General features: G+C 34.7%; 1 protein-coding gene and 1 long non-coding RNA gene across 7 annotated transcripts in view; one reads left to right on the forward strand and one right to left on the reverse strand.

The window, feature by feature from the left end:
- ATF2 (activating transcription factor 2) overlaps positions 1-23,066 on the forward strand; it is a 52,129-nt gene that overhangs the window by 12,011 nt on the left and 17,052 nt on the right. For 3 of the 4 annotated variants that reach the window (XM_066999782.1, XM_066999781.1, XM_066999780.1), the window contains 7 exons: positions 933-1,029; positions 4,021-4,139; positions 6,171-6,299; positions 12,419-12,597; positions 12,926-13,040; positions 13,206-13,292; positions 21,570-21,719. In XM_066999782.1, the coding sequence (XP_066855883.1) occupies positions 933-1,029; positions 4,021-4,139; positions 6,171-6,299; positions 12,419-12,597; positions 12,926-13,040; positions 13,206-13,292; positions 21,570-21,719 (876 nt within the window). The remainder of the gene's footprint in view (positions 1-932; positions 1,030-4,020; positions 4,140-6,170; positions 6,300-12,418; positions 12,598-12,925; positions 13,041-13,205; positions 13,293-21,569; positions 21,720-23,066) is intronic. The other variant, XM_066999783.1, reaches the window with a different exon arrangement.
- The window catches only part of LOC136791131 (uncharacterized), a 29,010-nt gene continuing 8,412 nt past the window's right edge, over positions 2,469-23,066 (reverse strand). For 2 of the 3 annotated variants that reach the window (XR_010832481.1, XR_010832479.1), the window contains 3 exons: positions 21,261-21,405; positions 6,447-6,517; positions 2,470-2,934 (listed from right to left, as the gene is read on the reverse strand). This is a non-coding gene — a long non-coding RNA (uncharacterized lncRNA). Of the gene's footprint in view, positions 2,935-6,446; positions 6,518-21,260; positions 21,406-23,066 lie in introns of all 3 variants that reach the window. The other variant, XR_010832480.1, reaches the window with a different exon arrangement.

Consider the following 23,066-nt stretch of genomic DNA (forward strand, 5'->3'; position numbering starts at 1 on the left):
ATGATGTTTGATGGGTATCATACAGGACACATGTGGAGTGACTTGAATGATTGGGGAAAAATCAGAAACATAATTTGGGTTGCAAATGCTCATAAAGGAAAGTAAGAGAATATTTTGTAGATGTGTTCTTATTAGGAAGCCTGTATCTGGGGAAACCTTTTTTTTAAGATTATCTCAAGTGAAACACTAACTTTACCTACAATTACAGAGACATAGTGAATTTCAGGTTAATAGAAGTAAGAATCTTCAGCACATAGTTTGTTTACCTACTGCTTCTTTCACAGAGTATACTCTAAATTTTGGAGGAAGTATGCAAAAAACTGCTGGGATGCGTCTGAAAACTTGAGAGTTCTTAAATTGCTTTTTAAATCACTGATAAGTTTAGTTCATTCACAGCCTTTCAGTTGTCTGATGTTCCAGTGTTTCCTATTCTGTCTGCCTCTTACGTTATATAGTAAGCTGTTAGGGGCAGGAGCTATACTTTATTTTGGTTTTATGCTATTAAATACAGTAAGTCTGTGTTTGTGATTACAGATAATTCTTTTTATTGTGATAATACAAACAATACAGAATTGAAATAGTGATAATTACTAAACATAGTCAAGATTTGTTAGTATAGCAAATGGCTGTTTGCTAATGGCTGATGTAGTCTGCAGCACTCTGCAACTTTATCATGGACTTTTGATGAATGCAGGTACTTATACTACCATTTCACTGTTTCTGATACTATTTGGTTACTGTGAACATTATTTGAGTTTTATAATATTTTTTGCAAGGTAATGTTGACCAAGTAACAAGCTATAACTTCCTAAGAGTTGTCTGTTAACAGAGTAAAAACTGTTTTACATGTTGTAAAAATGCCTTTCTGTAGAGTTGTGTTTACTGTGTTCACATTCAAAATTACAACTATTTCTTGAAACTTTCTGCCACAGCGTTTTACCAATGAGGATCATTTGGCTGTCCATAAACATAAACATGAGATGACACTGAAATTTGGTCCGGCTCGTAATGATAGTGTCATTGTGGCTGGTTAGTATATACTTTTATAACTAGTTTATTCACTTTTCTGGTGGAATGTGCATACATTTTATGTATTTTCTGTATTTAATGCATAGACTTACATTAAGACACTGTGTAGTATTTTCTTCAATGTAGTTGTCTGCATCATGTTTAGTAAATGTTTTCTCACAATTTTGTTAAAATCTGAAGCCAGTTATTCTACTTAAGTAACTTTATTTAGATCTGATACATGATTGAATATTTTTCAATAATCATTTCTTTAAGAATTAATTAAATTGTGTAGTAAGCGTTCAGTAAGAACACCATCTAATAAAGGCTACGCCTAATAGGGTCTGTAACTAGGTTATGCCGTATTTAAGGTTTACTTTCTCGCTGAGTTTACATGTCTCTTAAATTTTAAAATCCCTGGAGTTTTTACATACTGTGATGACATTCATAGGATCATAGAATATCCCGAATTGGAAGGGACCCACAAGGATCATCGAGTCCAACTCCTGGCACCACACAGGTCTACCCAAAAATTCAGACCATATGACTAAGAGCACGGTCCAAACACTTCTTAAACTCTGACAGGCTTGGTGCCGTGACTACATCCCTGGGGAGCCTGTTCCAGTGCACAACAACCCTCTCAGTGAAGAACCTCTTCCTGATATCCAGCCTGAACCTCCCCTGTTGCAGCCTGACACCATTCCCTCGGGTCCTATCACTGGTCACTAAGGAGAACAGATTGGCGCCTGCCCCTCCACTCATCAGTTAGGACATTAGGAGAATGAACCAGTAATTATTATGTTTGAATGAAATAGTAGAAGAAAAATAACAATTTTGGTTTTAATTATTTGAAGTATTTTTTAGTTTAAATTTCAACTACTTTTATTGTATTTCCATCTCTGAATTCATAGCGTATTCTTGGTCATTTGTAAGTACCTTTTTTTTTGTCAAGGATCAGAAGTAATTGCTAATGGATCATTGCGATCTATACTTTAAAGCTCTTAAATGAAGATAGCACGTGCTAATCATGCTAAAGTTATAGTCAAAGTGGTTTTTTTTGTTTGTTTGTTTTCAGTGGTGGAAGAGCCTAAACAGACTTGCAGAGGTTTTCAGACATCTTCAGAACATTTTTCTTTTACATGGCTAACTTGCTAGGATGAGCAGACAAAAATGAAGTTACTCTTAAGCCAGCAGTTACATGTTTTAAAGTTCTAAACGTGATCCTCAACAATTAAACCATAAGGAAGGGACTTTGTCAATAATTGTGAGAGAATGAAACCATGGCGTCATTCCAACTTTTTGCAACCACATTCTAGTGTATAATCTGTAGTCATAAATGCTACATTATGTTAGTGAAGATGGGTATAGTACCACTTAGGATATTTCAAATGCAGTTACTTTGCAGCAAATACGGTTATCTTTGACCAGATAATAATAGCGATATAAGGGGAATTTACATAGTACCAAAAATTTCATAGAAAGACCTTTTTGAAAATGTCTTGGCAGTAATCAGCAAAATACCAGAATTCTTCTGATTCCAGCTCAGTCGTATGGCCATCATAGGAGCCAGTACAGGCTTGTTTGCAATATCACACTTCTTTTTAGTGTGTTCCACACATTTGAGAGTAATCACTGCTGTTTTGACAATACGAGAAGAAAAAAGCAAACTGTCTGTGACCTTTAAATAGACTTTTGTTTTTATTAAAGCCTTCATGTAAGCGTTATCTTTGTTTGTAACTAGAGCTTGCTAGCTCACCAAAGTGCTCTGCTATGGTAGACTAGGCACTTGAGAATAGCTCCCTCTGGTCGCTGGACGTGGATGGAAGAAAAGCTTTATTAACCATCCAGCACTGTAAGGGGCTTAGTGGTTTGCAGACTTGAATTGCTTGTCTCCAGCAGGTGGAGTATGGCTTGTGGTCGGTTTTCCTGCAAGACAGAAAAGTGTGTTTTCAAGACATAACAGAATTCTTAACCACATCATTTTTCTTTCCCCCATATCTGTATTCTTCAAAATGAGACAGTTTTCTCTGTATCTAATTGAGAGTCTAGTTGTCTATCAACATAACAAATGAATGTCAGCTTACAAAAATTAAGAATATTAATGTAAATGCCATATATTACTATGTTTTATAATGTATGTGATCTTTCACTTCTCTCTGTTGGCTGCTTTTTATTAATATCTAGATGGTTCTTGCTGGCTAAGAGACCAGATAATTCTGTCTGAAATGAGCAAATTTTGTGAAAGGCTGATGGGGGGAAAAGAAAGAACTGCCATTCTATCACAACTGTAGGATTTGGGGTTAATGACTTTCATTACAGGTTTATGACTTTAATTCCAGGTAGGTGCACTGAAGTACTTCGATAGAGAATTTCTGTTGGCATTCTTTTCATTGTGTAGTTCATCTTTTGAGAATGTTACTATAACGTACATCATGAGAAAATCAAAACAAATCTGTTAAGTATTAACTTTAAGGTTTTCTTCTTTTAATCAGACTTCAAAATATTTAGCTGATTAACATTTTACAGGAAAATGGAATGTAGGAGCACCCCAGACATCCAAAAATACTTACTTTGTTTTCTACACGTAGTTTTCTGCAGAAAGTGAAGTAATTTTGAAGTCAATTGCTAAAGACCTTCAAGTGTTAATACTCACACTGATCTACTATAAAGTCATTTAGAGTAGGTAACTAACTCTGTTGATACCATCTTTGTGTAGGCTAAACACAGGTTTCTTAAATTTATAGGTTACCTTGCTATGATTATATTATTTTTAAATGAAGTTAAAGGAAATCCTTTGTAACATAAAATTCACTTTATTCAGATTTTTTTTGATTGTTCCTTAGTTAGCTCGGGTTAGTTTTAATGAGAGTTACTGATATGTAATTATATGAATATGTATCTCGATAGTATACTGGTGCTCTCTGCTTTTACTCTGGAAAATATTTAAAATACATATGTTCACCATAGTATTTTAAAAATAAAATTGTGGGTTTTTTGTAAATTTCATTTCAGATCAGACACCAACACCAACTCGATTCTTGAAGAACTGTGAAGAAGTTGGCTTATTCAATGAATTAGCAAGTCCTTTTGAAAATGAGTTTAAAAAGGCTTCTGAAGATGACATTAAGAAAGTATGTTCAAATACTTTTTCTTTTCAGGGCTTCTGCTGCTTTTATATCACAAGTTCCATTTAAGAAAGAGAGCAAACTTGACTTTATATATATCCTTTTAAATTATACCAGTAATCATTGTCCAGGTGCTTAGATGTTCTATGGAGAGAATACAAATTTAAGGTTACCCTTCTGAAGATTGGCTTACCTGAACTTACGTAGATAGAATGGACAGTGGGGCATAATGACGTTGTCTTACTTCTTTAAGTATCTAGTCTATATCTGTTTAAGTTAATTATTAGCTTGATTGAAATTTCATTAGTCCCTAAATAAGCAAAAAATATCTGAAAAGTAATGAGTTTTTGGAGAAAGAAAAATATTTGCAAAGAAAAAAGTGAGAAGAATAGTATGTGAACACTGACTATTTTGAATGCACTTAGATTTAAAATAGCAATGTTATTCTCAGAATCAGTAGTAACAATAATGAGATTAAACACTGACAAAGTTCAGCAAAAACACTAAATTTAGAGGTGTCACTAATTTGGTTATGATTGTATTCACTTTGTCAGTTAAGTAAACATTTTTACCTAGAAATTACTTACAACAATCTAAACATCTACAATTTTTTTTTTTTTACTTCAGGTTAAAATGTAAGCAAAATTTGTACTGTATCTGTTCAACAATTTCATGTTTTTGTGAGGAACTTCCCATATGTTTAAATGTGTTTTATTCTATTTATTTTAGCACTTCCTAATTGTAGCTGGTTTAGGGCCCAAACATTTTAACAGTTCTGCAAATGAAAATTTTTATTCAATATCCCCTATAATTAATTCTACCTTTGGTTGATTACCGGGTGGATTCCAATAGACAGTGATATAAAACAAAACCCATTTTTTTAATATTCATACGTACACATTTTGTAGAATCTGTCTCTATCTGTTTTTTCTGTTCCGGTAAAGATTTTAGTATGCACTTACAAATAAGATGTATTGTTATCCATTCCTGACCAAAAAAAACAAAACATCTCACCTGTGCTTTGTTCCTACAGCTATGCCAAATAATGATATTTTTTTTACTGCAGCATTATAGCTTTTCTTAAAACTATACATATGGTAATACCAGTTCTAGTACCAATACTGTATTTTCTGTGTACTTCACCACTGTCTTAGAGGAGGTTGTAGGTATCACAAAGTATTTAAAACATTTCAACAGCTTTTTGAATTGATACTCATTATCCAAGCTGACAAGAAGAAACACAGTCACACCATATATCTCTGGTCGATTAACGTAAATAAGCAAACATTGCTAGGGGGTGGAAAATATGCCATAATAACACACTTCCTAGGGGTTGTTTTTTTTGAGGGGGAAGAAGGGGGTGTCTTCAGCTTTTTCTGTAGTGTTTCATATTCAGCTGTAGTGTGAAAAGAGGTTCCACCTTTAACAATCTTCCCTCTTTAACAGCATATTCAGTAGGAAAACTAGGGATTAAGTAGAAAAAGCATCTGGAAGAATATAAATGGAAGATGAGCTTTGGGGGAACTTTCTTCCAAAGGTATTTGGACAGTAAATTAGGCAGCAGTACAGGCCTTCAAATCTATAGTGTTGCTTAAGTATTTTTGTAACTCAATTTCTCTGTGGCATTTCAGATGTCCTGGTGGATTTTAGCAGTGTAACAATACAAAACTTGCTTTTTTAGTAATTATTTGCTGCTCTAAGCTTGAAATGACTAGTCCACGGTAGCTTTTCTGTTTTGAAAGTGAAGTTTAATTTTCCTTTGAAACTTGGAAAATATAAACTCTAAAACGGATTTTAATTCTCAAAAAGAAGTGCTTTATCTAGCAATGGGTATTGAAAGGCAAAGTCTTACTGAAGACTGGTATTCGTGCAGGTGCTGGAAAAAATAGACTTGACTGGTAACGTACGTGTATCAAGATCTTCCAAATGCACGTCTTTGTTATTATAAGACTGATTTTCTCCTTAGTTACTTATGTTTTCTTACGTATTTGAATTTCTTAGTGATTGACTAATTTTGTTTTATACTGTTGATCTTAGATGCCTCTAGATCTGTCTCCTCTTGCAACACCAATTATAAGAAATAAAATTGAAGAACCTTCTGTTGTAGAAACAACTCATCAAGATAGTCCTTTACCTCATCCAGAGTCTACTACCAGTGATGAAAAGGTCAGAAAATGCTTTTTTTTTCTTCTTTGAGTTCATTATCTGAATCTGATGGTCTGTAGGTTTCTTGTACGTGTTTATACCCACACTACTTTACTGGATGTAAGTAAAAGACTTCCTGTTAACCAGATTTGTTGGATACATACTTACTTTGTTCAATTCTTTAGTTAGCTTTGGCCAGCACAATTATTTCTTTACCCCACACTGGTCATCCAGTAAACCTAGAAAGAAAATAAAAATTAATATTCACACTATGTTAAAAAAGGCTAACAGGGCTCTTTGTTCTGTTTTATGCATCATCAGGTAGTATTCATGAAAAAACAAAGTGTAGTTTCTCTATTTTTTTTAAACAATTTCAACAGTTTGAGACTCTTCATGCGTACTCTTTTGTGTTTATTCTATGTTTTCTCATAAATTGTTTTGTACAACATAAGGGGATGTTCTACAAAAAATGTACATGGATGAATGGGCTGTCTTTCACAATTAAGCATGAAATAATTTTGTTTCAAGATTGATAACCTACAAAACTGATAAGCGTCAACAGTATGTCCAAAAGTGGTGATCATGAGCAGTTTCTTGTATAATGTTTACTTGCGTATCACAGAGGGCTGGATTCCTGGGGTATTGTCTGTCACTAGAGAACATTATGATAAAACTAGTTTTAGAATTACTGCTCTGGTAGTACTAGAAATAAATGTTTTAATAAGTTCAATATGTGACTTACAGTGTTTTCATCAAATGGAGTTCTCTTAGAAAATACAAAACCAAGCAAAAACAGTGAAACATTAATTATTTCTGTTTCTACTTCAATAAAAAAAATATTAGGAGCAGAGAGTAGTAAGCAATATGGTTGCTCTAGTCCGTTTTTTCTATGTGCATCATTAATGGGCAATCTGCATTTGAGGAACTCAGATACCTTATTCCCAAAATTAGCAGGACTTTTCAGGATCACAGGATAATTCATGTTGGAGGGGACCACAGGATGTTTCTCTTCCAACTTCCTGCTCAAAGCAGAGTTTAGCTCTGAGATCAGACCAAGAAACTCAAGGATTTGTGCATTCACTGTCTTTGGAGGTTTCAAAGTTAGACTATACAATGTCTCTGCAATGTGTTCTAATGCCAGGCTGTCCTTGTGGAGGAAATGTTTTTCTTGGTATCCAGTGTGAACCTCTTCTGTTTGAACTTGCTTCTCTTGTCCTCTCAACAGGCACCAGTTGGGAAGAGCCTTAAGTGTGTGACAAAAATCAAGGGAGTTTCAGGTTTTTGTTTTTTTTTCAGTTTTCAGTATTTGTCTTCAGAAAGCTGTACTGAGTTTTGTAAGTTAGCAAAGATGAGGAATCATAGCTAATCAAGGCAATCACATAGTCAAAAATAGTAAAAATGGTTTAAAAATACATGTAAAGAGCTACTTTGGTCAAGCAAATCACAGTCCAAATCTTAAATCTATATTTCATAGTTTGGAGAGGTTAGTTTGTTTTTCTCTGCAAATACGTACTCTAAGTACTCAGATTTTGGCGAGAGAAAATATTTTTCAGTAGTGGTTCAGTATCTCATTAGCATCATTACAAGTTAAAATTGTATCTAAATGCTTGGCAGTGCTTATAAACTTATTCATGGTGTAATTTCAGTGTTGTCACTGTAACAGTGCTGAATTGAAAAGCTGCTGCTGCTTAATGCTGTTCTGATGTCTGATTGTAGAGACAAGCTGAGGGTGATGCTGATGAGGGTGCTGCTTGGAGTATGCTGCTGCTGAATGTGGCCTGCAGAAGTTGAGAAATGTGAGCAGAGTGTTGCTGTTTTCTCAGTTAGATTTTTATATTCTCCTTCTATAGGTGTATTGAAGGAGGGAAGGTTTGATTTATATTTTTTTTCAGGGCATAGCTGGTTTTAAAATATATATGCCACTGTAACTATTTTATTGGCTGAATATGTTTTAGTAGCCTTAAATGATTACAGCCTGTTCATGTATGTGTAAGAAGGTTCTCATTTTCTTTGTAGTTGTCAAAGGAATTTCTTAGAGACTTTAAAATTATGCTTAATTCTTTTATTAGTTTTCTGCTAGAGTTCTCCTAGTTCCATTGGGCTTCATGATGTTCTGCTTGGAATAGACCAAGATATCATTAGAATTTTATAAAGCCTTGTAGCTGTAAAATAATAAGCAGTCGAATCCTAATTTTTTTGTTGAGAGTTTTAAAGCTCATCCTAGTTTCTTGTTAACAATATTTTAAAAGAGAACCCTCAGAGTTTCACAAGTTGTTGCTTAGTTGTTGCCGGATAGCCAGTTCCCTAAGTTAATTATTTTAAAACCAATTGTTTTCTTACGATAGTAGTCAATTGCAGTAACAGTCCTGTCAACCTTCGCTTCTGTGTAAAGAATTCCGTGTGTTCATTGATTGCATTTGGAAGTTATTACATGATATTTGTTTTTAGATGCAAAATACTTGCAAATATACATCTCTGAAAACAAATCTAAAAATGCAACAATCATCTTCTGTAAAATATTTTCTGAACTTCAGTGGTTATTAGTTTCAAGAATAAAAGGATTGGAGAGGTCCTTTCAGTAAGTCTTTAATATCTTTGAATGGGCTTAAACTTCTTTCTTGTAAAGGTAAGATCAGTTAGGGTCATGATTCTGCCAATTTATATATATATATTTTTTTTGTCCTTGTTCCTTAGCAGAATATATTTACGAACTACCTTATTTTAGACAAAATGTACACTTTCATAAGAACAATTCTTCGACCAATCTTTATTGGACTGGCGTACCTGTTGGTTTTTACATGTTAATAAAATGATACTTTACGGTGGAGTACTTTAGATCCAGTACTACTTAAATCTGCAGCTTATGTTAATGCCACATTGTCGAAATAATTAGCACATGCAAACATTTTCCAGAGTGTAGCATACAGCAAGTTAGTATAAGAAGAGGAAGCTGTAAATGATTTGTTTTCAACTGAGTAAACACTCGTCAATAAATGTGTTATTCTTTTGATGTTTGGAGATCATTTCTATTCTAAACAAAATGCAAATGCAGTATTTAATAAAAACAGAAAAAAGTGTATTCATGTGAGGATTCTGTTTTCAAAATACTACAAAATGAAGTTATGTTACTATGCTAATCTTCTGACAGTCACAGAAATATGCTTACCATGGAGTACTTCATGTACAAGTTGCAAACTACTTTTCTCCAAGTGGGGGGTCAAGCCAGGGAGAGACTCAGTTCAAAGGCAAGATTTGTTAGAACACTCACTAATGAAGCTCTTGTTATTCATAGCCGATAAGTATTCACACAGCGCTGTAACTTACTCACACATAGTTACCTGGTTGAAGCAGAAGTTGAGAGGCCAATCCCAGCTGTTTGCTCAGAAATGTGAGGTTGTGCTGACATGCCAGTTAGTTCTAGGTAGGTGCTTGGAAAGTCCTTAAGGGAGTCTGTTCTTTCAGCAAGTCTGTATGTAATCTTGTAGTCTTGGCTTGCACATAGCAGCCACTGTGTTCTTGGATGCTATTGGAATGATACAGCATGTTGACTGCGTGTGTGTGCACGCTGGTGACTATGTACAGATTCAGCTGGTGTTCAGAGTTCACGCATTGTTGCAAATTCAACAGGGCCCTTTTTCACTGGAACTTATCAGTTCTTGGGAGACTTTCACATGCTGCCTCTCAGCACATGCTTCTCTCTTTGGCCTTTTCTATTCTAGTTGCTATTGTCCTTTCTGCTCACACAGGCACTTACAAAAGCTGCTCACACAAACCCATAAAGAAGGGGCTGTATTGGCATTACTGTTGTTGAGAATGTATGAATGTCTGGTTAGTTTACATTTTTGTCTTAAAGCTATTACACATGGCGTTGTGGCTGCTGTTAGCTAACTGGGTTTTCCGCCTTTTTATATAAAGTGGCGTTACTGTGTCATGGATATTCAATTTGTGGTATTCACATATCTACATCTATTTTTATACATATGTATGTGGTTGCCACATGTATGTAAATATTTCACATGAAAGGAAGAACAAAAAAAAAAAAAAACGCTCTTATAACTATGTTGGCCCTGGTAGGGGCAAACATGGGTGTTCCTGATTCAGATCCCTACAACAGGAATGGACTTTCTGGTGGCTATGCTAACCTACTCGGTTGCAGTAACAATAACAGGTAATAGTGGCGAACAGCAGAAAGGAAAGGGTGAAGCTGGAACTAATGAAGAATGGCACAATACTCATTTCTCAATTCACTATTGCTAAAGTAGATTCAGGGCAAATATTCTCTCCGTATGCCTTCCTCTAATTTCTCAGTCATGAAGTTCAGTCTCTTTTATGTTTTTCTTGTGACTCTTCTCACAGAGTAAGACCTGTATAGCTGTTACACCAGATTTCTTATTTGCAAAGGAGCGTTTAATCCTGTCCTAAGAATATGCCTTAGTCACCTCTCTAATTTTTTTGTTTCTGCAATTCCATGCTGTATTTCTTCTGTTGACTGTACGCTCATCCATAATCCTAGGAACTCTGTTCAAATGTTATAACGTATAATTTTGCTAGATTGATACTGAAGAAATAATTCTTGGCTTTCTCAGTGTAGTTCTCTGTTACTCTCCAAAAGCTCTATTCAGTGTAAATAGAATCTTTTAGATCCTTGGGGAAAAACCTGAACAAACTAATAAACCTTAATGACAAATCTAGTCTCTGAACTTCTGAGGGGAACAAGTTTTATCAGCCGAAGACCTATATTTTTTAAAGCCCAGAATTTGCCAGCCTATTTACAGTTCTGTGGAGTGCTCAGAGGAGCTTGTTCATTTTCCAGTGGATATCTGCAAGATAGCTAAGATCCTACAACCTAAAGCTTTGTTGATGAATATTCAAAAATACTCAAAACTTGAGTTTAATTCAGTACAAATGGTAGTCGAGGTAGACTTGTGTTACAAGTATGATATGTTCCATTTGAAATCACAGAATCACAGAATCGTCTAGGTTGGAAGAGACCTCCAAGATCACCCAGTCCAACCTCTGCCCTAACACTAACAAGTCCTCCACTAAACCATATCACTAAGCTCTACATCTAAACGTCTTTTAAAGACCTCCAGGGATAGTGACTCAACCACTTCCCTGGGCAGCCCACTCCAATGCCTAACAACCCTTTCAGTAAAGAAGTTTTTCCTAATATCCAAGCTAAACCTCCTGCCAGGATATTAGGATGATTAGGAAAATTAGGAAAATGCTGATTGGAAATAATTAGGAAAATGATTAGGAATGATTGGAAAATGCTGTTTAACGATAGAGCAACTAAAAATGCTAGTCTCAAGATCGTAGCTCTGTACCTTTGATTGCAGTAGTTAGCGTCAAAGGACTAAATAACTTGGAAAAATCCTGTGTGAAGGTAAATCTGAAGTCTGTCAATATGAAGGGTTTCCTGAGAAGGAGAGCACTGTTTTTAGTAAGGCATTAATAGGCTTTCAGAAACGGCAAATACAGGTACTAGATTCTAATTCATATTGTACTTTACCTGATTGCTAAGCTAAGAATTATAGTCTGTTATGTCTACTGTTTAGTTGCAACTGAGGAAATTCAGTTTCTGTGCTCACATCATTTCTGCTGTATCAGGATAACCAGATATTTTGCAAAGCTATCACTCTTGGCATCAGTTACGTAATAGCACTCTAGTTAAGTATATACAAGTCAGGGTTAGAGGCTTAAAGAAGAGGGATTTTTTTTTCCTTATTACTGAAAAATAAACCTATTTTGTTTTTGTTTAAATGTGCAACAATGGACTGAAACTGAAATGTACATAAAGACACCATAAAATGTTTTCTTTGTTCAGTTTAGGTAGCCATGATGGTGCAAATAGTGCCACGGGTTTCTTGGCATTAAAAAATCTTAATATCTGATCAAAATTGAATTGTTAGTAACAGTAGCCTTATTATAGATTGTCAGGATAGTTCATAAAGCTAAAATAACACAAACACTTTCATTTTGGTGGCGTAAATGATTCTTCCAAAGGGTTTTTTGATTTTTTTTTAGTTGTATAACTGATTTTGCATGATGTTATGCATTTGTTCTATTGTTTTCCTTTCACAGTCTGAATTAACAATAATTGTATTTTACAAACTCATTGATCTTTGTTTTTTCCTCAGGAAGTGTCACTACAGCAGACTGCACAGCCTACATCAACAATAGTTCGTCCAGCATCGCTACAGGTTCCTAATGTACTGCTTACAAGTTCTGACTCAAGTGTTATTATTCAGCAGGCAATACCATCACCAACATCTAGTACTGTTATTACCCAGGCTCCATCTTCTAACAGACCAATAGTGTAAGTTACATAAATCTCAGTCAAGTTTCTTACAGCTTCTGAAACTGTTTTGTCTTGTTTACTGTCCGTTACTGTTTCTAGAGTTAATGTACAACTTTGAGGTGCTTTAGTGTAATGTGGTGCTTCACGACATACAAAATATACAACTTTCACTACATGTGAAATATAATTCCATGTTCTCCACATCACTAAGTTCATATTTTTAATTGCTAAATAAATATTACATTAGAACTGTTTTAAAATAGATATATACATATATTTATATAATATAAAAGCTTGTTCTCTTCTCAGGATAAGTTTTCTTTTATATACATCATTCCTTTTTCAGTCCAGTTCCAGGTCCTTTTCCTCTGCTGTTACATCTTCCTAATGGACAAACCATGCCTGTTGCTATTCCTGCATCTATCACAAATTCTAATGTGCATGTCCCTGCTGCAGTTCCAGTAAGTAAGCATGATGCTATATTAATTTGAAAGTTTAGCAGGTTTGCATAAGTGCAGCATAGAACTTTAAACAGCTGTTTTGGCTTCAGAGGGTAGTGCTGTCATATGCTCTGTATTATGATAACATACTCAGGTTTTCTTCATTTTTATACTTTATCTGGTCAGCTTGTTAGACCTGTCACCATGGTGCCTAGTATCCCAGGAATCCCAGGGCCTTCCTCCCCACAGCCAGTGCAGTCTGAGGCTAAATTGGTAAGTGAAAAACTCCATTATTCCTCAAGAAGACTAACTTGAGAAATTAATTAAATTCTTTTGCTTCTTAAGAATGGCTTTAGTTTTCTTTTGTTAGTCTAAAGTCTGCAAGTACAAATTTAATAAAAGCAGAAAAATAGCTGCATTTATTTTATAGTTATTTCAGATTCCAGCATATGTTAGTTCTGTTGCTAATGGTCGTTTTGGTCTTATTTTTTTATTATTCTTTTAAGTGAACTAGATTTTCAACTGTTCTTCTTGCTTTTTGTATAAAAGGGTAGGAAACAGTTAAAATAAAGACAAGATTAGTAGCTTTTAAGTGGTGAATGTCACCTTCAAAGAAGCAGAATATAGTTGCTCCTAAATGATGTGATGTTAAAAAAAAAAAGTGTGTTTTTTTTTGTCTGTATTTTTATCTCAAATATAGATCATTTTGCAAGTTTTTTTCTGTAATTAGCATTACTGGCATACTTAAGAGATTGTATTGTGTGGAAGTTGTTTCTGTGGGGTACTGAGTAATTTGGGAAAATCATGACTAAAACAGGCAGAGGTTTTTTAAAAAAAGTTAGTGATCACATAAGGTGGTAGTTTGAATTAACTTGAAAAAAAATCTGCTACATTAAGTAGTTGCTTTGCTGTTTATTGCTGTCTTTTTTTGTTTGTTTGTTCCAACTTTTCTGAAGCAATAGGAAACTATTATTAAACAATAATTACATATTGACAAAATGCTTGCATCTATTCTCTGGAGTAATGGGGTTCCAGTATAGTGGTAGCACTACTCCACATTCACCACATAGTAAAAGTATTATGAAGAGCTAGTCATCAGTGCACTGACTCTTCCAAGTTCTGTCAGGTTATCCTTCATTTTCCTCCTCGGTTGAATGTGGTAATGTTTTTATGTTTTGCTTTGTGAAATCAAGGAGAAAGTAGTGTTTTCTAAGTTGGGAAGGAAATTGGGTTCATAAGCATATTACTGAGTGGTCTGTTCTTACGGAGTTTTAAAGAGGAGAAGTAGACACATGTATGTGGTGAATACTTTGATCTCACGTTGGAAGAATCAATCACTCAAATGCAAAGAAAAACAAAGATCATTAGACTTAAAATTTAACAGTCTCATTAGTCTTCTCGTTAGAATTTAGCTAATATATGCACTTCAGTGATTGCCTATCTTTTTTTAAACGAGACTGTAAAAAGTGTATTTGCAGTATTTCTTATTTCCCTCTTCTCCTAATAGAAAGCATGAACAGAATTCAAGAATATCAGAATTATGTATATTTCTTATGCTCATTTACTTTTATATAGTGCATATCCACAAAAATAAAAAACTTAATTTCTTATCACTACTAAAATAAAAGCAGTTTAATGAGAAACTTAATGATTATGCAGAAAAGCTTCCAAAAGAAAGACTAACTCACTATGCCATGTAATACATTGTTGATATATATGTCATGGTTTATTAACTGTAAAGTTCCATTTAATCTTAAAAATTAAACTTCTGGTAATGCCAAATCCTTTTTATCTCCTGAAAAATACTTTTACTTGCTATATACTAAATTCTGCAAAGGTGTGGTAATCAGTTTTATTTTCATTTGTGCTCTTGGCTATGCCAAAAGAAGACATCTTTTTTTTGCAGCTACTTGTTTACTTTTTATTTCGTTAGTAGTTCACTTCTGAAGGTGAAATACAAGCTATTTTATTGAATTAAGTTTAATAACCAAACAAATGATGTATTTGTTGATGGAATAGATGTTCCATCTATTTACAGGAGACTGCAGTTTTGGACTTACTAGTATGTTTTAAACAAACACGAGGCAGGAACACTTCTTACATCCTTTGGTGTACCGTATTCTCTCTTCTGCTTCATTTTGGGATGAAGTTTGTCAGCCTAGTATTCTTACTGTCTTTTGAGCAGAAAACTGAATGGAGGGAGCTGTGATGTTCCCTTCTCAGCAATCTAGATCTTTGGAATTCAATTGGATGTTGCATTTTTATTTATTAGTTGGAGATTTTCTGCTGTTCTTTATAGATATATATTTTTAGTCTCTCAGATTTTTTTCATATTGCATTATCAAATGTTGAAATAGAGTATGTAACAAATATATATATATAAAAAAACCAACATGCTCAGATAGTTTCTTAACATCCTCAGATATTAAGGTAAGCTTTATAATATAGGGGATACAATATTTGTAAAGCTTATGTGTTGTGGTTTTTTGTTTGTTTGTTTTCTAACTCCAGAGGGTTTTGTGATAAACACTTTTGGTCATCATTGTTTAAACCCTTCTTTTCTTTAAAGATCATTCTTTCCTAATACAGTATTCTGCATTTCCTGCTGTCACATGTATGACAATACTATTTCAAGGTATTCTAAAGACAGATCTACCTGCTTCAGAGATTGAATAAAATTCTTGAACTGTTTAAAACAACTTTTTTTTTTTTTTACTTGAAGATGCAATAACCCCGTATTGCTGAATTGTTACCAGATATAGAGCTGTCATAAGTAGGAGTCACAAGTCTGTATGTTTTGGATGAAATACCTGGTACAAACCAAGAAGGGAAACAGATACTTCCCTTCGTTTGTACCTTGTGCCTTTCTTTATAGAAGCCATCTCTGCAGTTGATTTCTAACATGTTTTAGAGTTTTGTCATCAGAAAAGTAACCTGTACTTTGATTTCATTCCTCATCTCAATTATGTTTCTCTTACCTGTTTACAAAAGGCTACTGTTATATAGACCTAAGTTTTTTTCTTTAAAGTGAAGGCAAGAACTTTGACCTTTACAAAAATAAAATTAGAGTTTGTGGTGCTATTATTTCCTGATAATCATGATGATTAATTATTTAAATGTGGGTTTGGGCGACATAATCTCTACATTTTTATTAATGTAAAAAAATCACAATTTTCTTCCATTTTGATGAATTACTTGTGATTTGCATATACCAAATTGTATATATAACACCCTGCGGTTTTATATTTAAAACTATGAGTGAACTTCAGTAAAAACAAATTGACATTATGATTTCTGAAAGCTAAAGTGTAAAATAACTGGCAGACTTGTTTGGCAATGGGCATGGGACACCTTCCTAGAGAACGTTTTCAGGCACTGTTAACTACAGTTTTGAAAGTGTTTGGATCCTTTTCCTCCTGTTGCTTGCAGAATTCAAGTGAGATATGACTAGAGATTTCATTCAGGCACAACTGTCTTTTACTGGTATTCTTTTGTTTATATCTTTTTATCTTTTACTGAGAATGATGCAGAATAGGAGTGAAAATGAGTTCCAAACTTCTTCAGAACACTTAAAATAAATTATCTGTTTTTATCACTATTCTGTATTTCTTGTGTTGAAGATACTAAGTTCTACATACTTTATTAAAATCAAACACATAGATCAGTTTTGTGGTATTTTAGAGAGTCTTAAAAGTAAATGTAATAGTTCTGTTTAACAAAAAAATGTTTTCAGATAGGAAGGGGGTGGTCAGAAATTGGACCAGATGATTTTTAAAGGTCCCTTCCAACCCAAACCATTCTATGATAAGGATGCATAATTCTAAGTATTACAGAGTTGCTTCTAATCTGTTTGTGAGAAGACCTGCTTTCCATGTATGAGCCATGAACTATTCCTAGTTGTAACACATCTCTGTTTTTTGAATGTATGGATTGTGGATGCAAGCTTAATGTTCAGACCCTTCTGTGTGGATTGCAGAAGTTTCTTAAGAAATTAAAAAATGTTTTAACTTACACTGAATGTTCCCCCTGCCTTCTCCTCTTCCCCATATAAAACCTTTTGTCACAAACTGAGAAATACCTTGCACACAGTGGGCAACCCAGAGGCTTTCTGCAGGAGGTTTCTACTGAGGGCTGACAGAGGGCAGCTTGGCAAATGTTCAGAAACCTACATTAACTTGCTTGAGCCTGGCATGGGACCTTGTGTTCAGCAGAATTCTTCTGACCTGTCTCTCTACATGCCGAGCTAATCAGCAAACACCTAATGAGCCTACTCTAAAGAAACAGACCCTCTCACAACCTACTTCATTTTCATATGTTCTCTGGGGGTGGAGAGACAAGACTTCATAAGGACTGATGATGCTGCAAAGACCACAATAATGATAATTAACTTGCTGAATTTAGAAGATTATGCTGTTAATTAGTTGCAAAATAAAGATAAGTAATAGAGCAGCAGATGGTAGGATAACACCCAGGAGAAGGAGGGTTATTACTCTGATGAGCTTTTGTGGCAGATATGAAATATGGATCTGAGTTTTTCATAAATTGTTTCTGGAGAATATTGTCTTGTTTCTGTGAGCTCTTGATGGAATGATCTAGTCCTACCAAATTTTGACAGATGCGGTGAGGATTTGTTTTCAAGGATATACATGAACAATAAAACTTTGCTAATAAAGACTTTAAAAGCTATTAAGTTATCTGAAAATACCACTTTTAGTTTGCCTCTAATAGGCAAATAATGTCAAGCCTTGGTTATCATAATTTCTCCGCATATTAATCCTTATATCCATTTATTCTAATATTTGTTTCAATATACTTGATTTTTAAAACTGAGATTCCCGTAGTGTTTGGTGTGATTATCTCACTACTCACAGGAAGCACAACATCCATGTAGTATTTTACTACAGCATTGCCTTCTGAGATAGGAATCTTTTAAAATACATTCATTGAATATCTCCTTGTGCAAATCTGTAAAAATATTTGATTTTCACGGTATTTCCATATTTGTGGTTAGTTCTAATCGTAACTATTGAAACTTTAAGTTTGAAACCATGATATAAAACTAAAGCCAATTATTTTGCATTAGTTTCCAGAGAACCTACACTTAGATTTAACAATCTAATTTTCAAAAGGAGTTTATTTACTTCGAAATGTACAAAACTGTAGTTTTTAAATGTTATCATTACAGTGGAAAGTCCTATTTCAGCTGTTTGCACATCCATTATGCCTGATACGTGTTTTATAATGTTAGTAGTATTGTGGTATTGCCTTCACTTCTGCCACTTTCAAATTAAACGTACAATAGATAAATATAATAGCATTAAATTCCTCTTTTTTTAACTTTGCAAATATTTCTGTAATGCAGAAATGAAGAGATAGAAAGAATGGACCTAGACAATAAGTTACTTGCCATATGTGGGGAAAACAAAAAAGCAAAACCAAAAACCACCCAAGTGCTAATTTTATTTCATCTCCCAAATTTTCTGAATTTGCACACTGTTTCGCTAAGGAAATGGATATGCAGAATGAAACTTTATAAAATAGCTGGCTTTAAGTAAATACTATAAAGTAGTTCTAACAGTTCATGGACTTCGTTTTGTTGTGGAGGATGCTTATCAAGGCTTGCTCACAGAGCCGCAAGCAGAGTTGAACAGGCACACTGGCTGTACTGATACTGTGTAAATCTTTGTGCTCCAGTGCCATGAAGTTAGAGGTTAGCTAACCTCTAAGAGGTTAGAGGTTAGAGTTAGTTGTTACTGAATTTACGTATATAGCTGGTTAAATTGGATGAAATCTACTCTTTTTACTTCTCATGGCAGTGGAAGAGGAGAATGCCTATATATAATAAGTTGCTATGTCGTGGCTGAGTAATTTTTGGTAGATGTAACTTTTCAGAACCTGCTGATGTGGTGGCTTGAAATAGAGATCATGCCCTTAAAAGCCTCAGTAGAAGTTGAAATACAGACAACGTAACTAATTTGTTGTAACTCCCTAGTCTTGATTTTGACTGTATGCTTTTTGTGTCCTGCTGAAGAGCAAGTTATGATGCAAGAAATACTGCTGAAGTAATTCAGATAGTAAATGAAAATATATTGTGAAAAAAACAGGTGCTAACTTATGGAAAGGATATTCGACAAAACATTAAATACGTTATATTTCCCTTTAAAAAAAAAAAAAGTGATTTGCACGTGATGTGTCTCTGTGGTAGTCCTGGTAGTAATTATGGAAATTATGCCATTTAATGACCAGAATTAGTTTGAATTTTAAAAGGCGAGGAATCATCAGATCAACCTTTCCAGTTTTGTACTTAGATCATAGAGCTTGGGTATAGTAATTTTGCTTAAAAACAAAGCACTTGGGCCTTTCTGCTCTTGTTTAACTGAAGACAGGGACTGAGTTTTTTCATTAGTTGTTTTTCTGAGGTGAGTTAGGAAGGTACAAGGAAGGTATAAGTTGAATGCTGTGAGTTTGCTTTACTGCAGTAAAGAAAACGTTAAGAGGTATCTGTGGCATTAGGAATTTCAGTGTACTGTTTGCATGCTAAGAATTTCAGGTATATTTTTTTTAAAATGCATTTTTATTATCCATCTTTTTAAAATTTTTAACTGTCTTTTAAAATGCTGTTATCTTGCCCTAAAGTCTGCAACTATTCTAAATTCCTTTAGTTAGAGTTGAGCACTGGGGGAATTGCTGTAAATTTCTTGTGTTTTCTAAATGTTCATTTCCTGTTCTTGGAAACTTACAAAAGTAATACAAAGTGAAGTGTGGAACAAAACTTAATTAACACCGAATTTTTATGTACACGTTTGTATTCAGAATTATTTCAGTGCTGCTGCCAGGTCAATTATTACAAACCTTTCAGTGTTTAGAAACTGCCATCATTATGAGTTACACACGTAATGTACACCTGTTCTCTTTTCCTTTGTATGTTAAGTCCCAACCAGCATTATTTAAGAAAGTTTTGGCAAGTCTGTAGACAAACTAATGTCTTATTCCAGTACTTCAACCACCAAAAAAACAAACAAAAAAACTCCCACAACTTTACTGTTTCTATACTTCTGTATTGTTGGCTTTGTTGTTTGAAAATCTAAGTTGTTTGAAATCTGAAATTCTCACAATGCATGGGGAAAAGAGAGTTTACTTGAGTTTGTGGGCACTTGATAATTTGCAAAATCAAGCTTTTGAATTATGTTATATTTTGCTAGTATATAACATCCTGTATTCTTAAAGGGGAAAAAAAGCCCTGAAAAAGTTCCACTTATTGATTTCACTTCAAGGGTTATCAGTCAGAGCCAACCATCTCTTTGATGGAAATGTATATGAAGATATATACGGATGTATATACATATATATATATGTATGGGAACACAGTGGCCATACAGGGCTATAGGGATCTCTTACATTGCTGTTTTTGAGAAGAGCACTTAGAACTTGAGCAGCTCCTAGCTGGGGTAATGTGTGCTGTCCCATTCAATATAGAGCAATCACTATGGAAGAGACTTAGTACAGTGATGTATAGAAGTCACTGTCTGAAGCTTCCCTACCAGCAAACCAGCAGAGGAATTTTAGGATTTTATTGGTTCTCTGTGTAGTTTTCAAATGGGACGTCTGCTGGTGGGTGATTAGATGCTACATTCAAATATAGAGAGAGTCAATTTGCCATATCACAGACACAGGTTTTTTGCAGTTCTGGCAGAGGTGGATTTGCAATCTGTTGTTTTAATTGTAAAACAGGAGCCAGGGAAACCTGTCAAGGTAGGAGAGAGCTGTCACTATATTCCAGTGGCTTAATTGCTGAGAGCTGTTGGAATGCTGTAGTTGATAGGGTGTATCTACATAAATGGATGCAAAGTCCTCTGCTTATTTTGAGCTGGCCAAATGCAGCCTAGCTCTAACATTATCAAGACACTCTATTAATAGTTAGTACTTTGTCAATATTTTGTTCATACTCTAAAACATGATGATACAAGAGTTCATCAAAAAAACAGTTAAATGTTGCTGTTAATTAAAACTACACACAAATGTATTTGGCGTAACGGATGTGGAAGAAAATGGTTATTTTTATTAAATTCTCAAAAATTAAAGTAAGGAACTGAAATTTGTTAGCTTCAAACCAAAGTATCATGGCTTACTGAGTACTATGCTGGTATTCCTGGTACCCTCAGGGGTTCATATAATTTTTATGTATGTCATTGCAAGCGTAATACCAGTTTCAACAATTATTTGTTCATGGTTTCAAGTCACCTGTTTGTGGGCAAGATTCATCACAAAGACAGTTTTCTGTTTACTTCTCCATGCAGCATACGGTCCTCTTCTTTCTGAGATGCTTTTATGATGCTTGCAAGTTGTCATCTGCTAGTAGGTGTATGTCTAGATCACTGTTGAAAGCCTATAAAAAGGCATACAGCTATTTTAGAGATGGAGCTCCTGTTGGCAAAGTGAAAATAACTAATAACATACATCACAACTCCTCCAGTGATGCTATAATTGTTACAGTATTTCCATGATGTGGGGGAAAAAATGCGTTTTTTTGTTTGTTTTTTTTTCTTTCAGAGATTGAAAGCAGCCTTGACCCAGCAGCACCCTCAGGTAACAAATGGAGACACTGCCAAGGGACATCCAAGTGGGCTGGTTAGGACTCAGTCAGAGGAACCACGACCACAATCACTACAACAGCCTGCAACTTCAACAACTGAAACACCGGTATGACAACACAGTGGATGTGTACTTCCTGCCTCCTTCATTGTTATGCAAAAATAGATCTTTACTTTACAAATCAACAGTAAAGACAGAAAAGTTTAATAAGTGCTACAGACTACTAGCTCAAAGGACCTAGAAGTTTGAGGGAGCAATGGACTGCCCTGCTAAAATGCTGGCAGAATCTCAGTGTGTAGTTATGCAGCAGACTGTTTTTTCTTGGTGTATTTTATCTGCTTATGACTATACATAATTTTGAGAGGTTGCTAAGTCTATACTGTTTTTGTTTTGCTGGCGTATTACCTCAATATTTCTGTAGCAATAGAATGTTTGTTGTGATGTCCTTAAATATTTCTAGAACGTGTCATTCAAGATGATAATTTCAAAATAGTTATTATCTGTTTGTTTAGATTTAGAACTAACTCATGATTTCTGGAGTGCATTAACAGGAAATCTTGTGGTAACTGAAAACTGTACAGCTGGTTGATATATAATTGAAGAAATCTTACTTTATTTTGCATTTATATTGCATCTGTCTAATATTTTATATCATAAACGCTCTTCTTAGTGTTTTTTTAACTGCCTCAGGGATCATGGTTGTGTTACTTTGCTTGAGGGATATTTTCTGCTCTGCTACAAGAATAGTTTCAGAACGTCCTTCCAGGTGCTGAAAAGAGGGTTGTGAGGCTAGGGTTGGTAGTCTTCCCCTTTTGGGGTGATAGGTGAGAACAGGAGAATAAAGGGCAAGAGGTCTGACTCAGAGTAGAAGTGGGAACCCTGCTGGAGAAAAGAGCTGTTTCCAGGAGTGAATCCTGGAGGACTGCAGCTGTTCTGCTTCTAAGAAACTTGTTGGAAAAGTGTTTTCTTAAGAAAGTAATTATGGGTGACAGTGGAAGTAGTCACTACTCCTAAGTAAAAGACCAATAAGATAAATGTGAAGGGTGTCAGTCTCTTTTCTCAGGTGACAAGTGATAAGATGCTAGGAAACAGCCTCAAGTTGTACCAAGAGAGGTGTAGGTTGGACATTTGGAAGAATTTATTCACAGGAAGGATGGATAGGCATTGGAAGGGGCTGCCCAGGGAAGTGGTGAGTCGCCATCCCGGGAGGTATTTAAGAGACATGTGGATGTGGTGCCTAGGAACATGGTTTAGTGGTGGACTTGCAGTCGTAGGTTGATGTTTGGACTTGATGATCTTAAGAACCTTTTCCAACCTAAGTAATTCTATGATTCTATAATACCAATTTTATAAAACCTATATATACTTGGCCCAGAAACCGAAGGACTGAACCTTTTTATGCCTGTAGCCATGGGTGTAAATTGCAGCTGCAGGGAAAGCACGTAGATTAATAGA

This window comes from Anser cygnoides, chromosome 6, assembly GCF_040182565.1.
Source record: "Anser cygnoides isolate HZ-2024a breed goose chromosome 6, Taihu_goose_T2T_genome, whole genome shotgun sequence".
Taxonomy (NCBI): domain Eukaryota; kingdom Metazoa; phylum Chordata; class Aves; order Anseriformes; family Anatidae; genus Anser; species Anser cygnoides.